The following is a 2,997-nucleotide window of genomic DNA, read 5'->3' on the forward strand; positions in this document are numbered from 1 at the left end:
GTAAGCCAAACTTGCGACCCTCTGATACAAGTTGAGTGCAAATGGGGGAAAATGCTTTACGGGCCCGGGTCAATTCCACCGAATAATCCTGGAATATGAAAAGCTTATTACCCTTCCATTGGATATCTTTCATTTTGTGGGATGCGGACCAGAATGCCAGTTTATAAAGGTAGTTCAGACAGCGAAACAGTCACACGTGGACGCGGTCTGTTGGGGGTGGGGACAGGGCCCACATGGTGAACCCTCTCAATAACTAGATCGCTGCAGTCCCGTTCTATGTCCAAAATTGCAGGAAGGGTGACACGTACAAAATGAGCCAGCGCTGTGCCTTTAATTGATTCCAGCAAACCCACCAATCTGATATTATTTCTTCTTGAGTGATTTTCAATATCATCTAGTTTATTACATATTTGATAGTTCTCTGTAGTAAGAGATTTCACTGAGTGATGCAGCCCCTCTATGTCATGTGTAGCTGCTTGCAGCTGGGATTCAGTGTGAGAGACTCTCTGCTGTAGATACTGAAGCTGTGTAGTTATATCAGTAACAGGCTGTGATAGCAGGGGGGCCATGGTGGCTTTTATTGCTGCCACTATGTCCCCATACGTTACAGGGGCTTCAGGATCGTGGCAAACCTGTGATCCTGTGATGTCTGTCCCCTCGGCCACGGTTTCTTGGAGGCAGGAGAGGTGACTTCAGGGCCGGCGCCAGGCGCCATGTTGCTACCCGTGCAGTGCTTCTCCAGCCTCGTGATAGCGCTGGCGTGAGCCGGCGGGAGCCTGGGGAACCGCGGCTATGGGCGTCACATAGCGGTCCATGCTGACCGCGGGTCCTGCCGAGGGTGTGCTGGGGGATGTGGAGGCTGTAACAGCCTTTAAAAGGTTTATTGCGGCAGGCGGGACGGCGCTCCTGTAGCATGCGGCTCACTCCATGGGTACCGGAACCGGAAGTCCTGTACCTGTAGAAAATTTAATAACTATTGACATTATGCTATTGTTTTTATATATATTTTATAATTATGTTCGAATATTTAAAACTTTTTGCAGAGTCTGCCTAATCTTGTGGTTTCTAAGGCTGTAGATAATGGGATTCATCATGGGAGTCACCACTACATATAATATAGAATAGAACTTTTTTTTGATATTTGAGCTGTCATCTGATGACCCCATGTAAACAATCATTAGGGTTCCATAATATATGCATACAGTAGCGAGGTGGGAGCTGCATGTGGAGAAGGCTTTTTTCCTTCCACTGTTGAGAGAAATCTTTAGTATGGCGTAGAAAATGATCATATAGGTTACGATAATTACTGAAAAAGGAATAAAGATAAAAACAACAGAGAAGAAAAAATCAACCAGTAACAACAATGAATTGTCTGATGTGGATATTTCTAAAATTGGGTCAGAATCACAGAAGAAATGGTCAATGTAGTTTAGACCACAGAATTGTAATTGCAAAACCAAAATTAATTCACCCGATGCAATAAACACCAATAACCAAGAAGCAGCAATAATTTTTCTGCAAACATCGGGTGACATTATGGAATTGTAACGCATCGGATTGCAAATGGCCAAATATCTATCATAAGACATTATAGCAATAACAATACACTGCACTAATTCAAAAATATCAAAAAAGTAAATCTGCATGAGGCAACCGGTGACAGACACTTCTTTTGTATCGCTTAATATGATATCCAACATCATTGGTATAACGGTTGTGGTTATTAAGATATCAGCGACTGCTAGTTGTGTAAGGAAGATGAACATTGGAATTTTGAGGCGTTCACTAATCGACACCAAAACAACGATGATTAGGTTCCCATTGAGCACCACAATATAGGAGAAGAGGAACAGGATGAAGAATAGAATCTTGTATGAATATAGACCTTTAAATCCAAGAAGTATAAACACTGTGACTGCAGTCTGGTTGTCCTCACACATTCTGAGTGGGTAGAGAAGATGTCACTGAGCACAACTTGTATCCTGCAAGAACATTAACTTGATTAAACTGATTTATTAACTAGCAACCGGTCAGTAAACTATGATCATATATCAAGGATTATGTCTCCACCATAATATTACAACATGTATTTTGATAATGAACCCATTCTTTAGGTCAATTTTGTCAGAGGACAAATACCACACAACTACACACCATGCAAATGTTTTGGGGCTGTGAAAAGAAGACAGCACTAGGAGGAAACGCAAGCAAACATGAGGAGAACTTTCAAACACCACATAGAATTACACTTACTCTATGATCTCTGAAAAAGGAGTGATTTAAAGGCCAATAATACATATTTTCATATATTACATTTATATATTACATTGTATTATTATTGTTATTATTAATAATAATAATAATAATAATAATAAACAACATGAACTATCTCAACTCCAGATGACACCAATTTTGCCTAGCCTCATACAGTGTATCTGGAAAGTATTCACAGCACTTCACTTTTTCCACATTTAGATATGTTACAGCTGGAATAAATTAATTGTTTACCCTCCAAATTCTCCACACAACACCCCATAATGAAAGCATTAAAAAAACGTTTTTTTGAGATTTTTGCAAATTTATTAAAAATAAAAAACTAAGAAATGATATGTACATAAGTATTCACTGCTTCTGCCATGAAGCTAAAAATTGAGCTCAGGTGCATCCTGTTTCCACTGATCATCCTTGAGATGTCCCTACAGCTTAATTGGAGTCCACCTGTTTTAAAATTCAGTTGATTGGACATGATTTGGAAAGGCACACACCTGTCTATTTAAGGTCCCACACTTGACAGTGCATGTATGAGCACAAACCAAGTCAAAGGAATTGTCTGTAGACCTCCGAGACAGGATTGTCTTGAGGCACAAATCTGGGAAAGGGTACAGAAATATATCTGCTGCTTTGAAGGTCCCAATGAGCACAGTGGCCTCCATTATCAGTAAATGGAAGAAGTTCGGAAACAGCAGGACTCTTCCTAGAGCTGGCCGGCTATCTAAA

At 40.4% G+C, this 2,997-nt stretch overlaps 1 protein-coding gene across 1 annotated transcript; it reads right to left on the bottom strand.

The window, feature by feature from the left end:
* Nucleotides 1–1,013: 1,013 nt before the first annotated feature.
* LOC134934047 (olfactory receptor 11A1-like) lies at nucleotides 1,014–1,940 on the bottom strand. Its single transcript, XM_063929563.1, has one exon. It carries the CDS (start codon nucleotides 1,938–1,940, stop codon nucleotides 1,014–1,016), a length of 927 nt encoding a protein of 308 aa, XP_063785633.1.
* Nucleotides 1,941–2,997: the final 1,057 nt, after the last annotated feature.

This window comes from Pseudophryne corroboree, chromosome 6, assembly GCF_028390025.1.
Source record: "Pseudophryne corroboree isolate aPseCor3 chromosome 6, aPseCor3.hap2, whole genome shotgun sequence".
In the NCBI taxonomy this organism is placed as follows: domain Eukaryota; kingdom Metazoa; phylum Chordata; class Amphibia; order Anura; family Myobatrachidae; genus Pseudophryne; species Pseudophryne corroboree.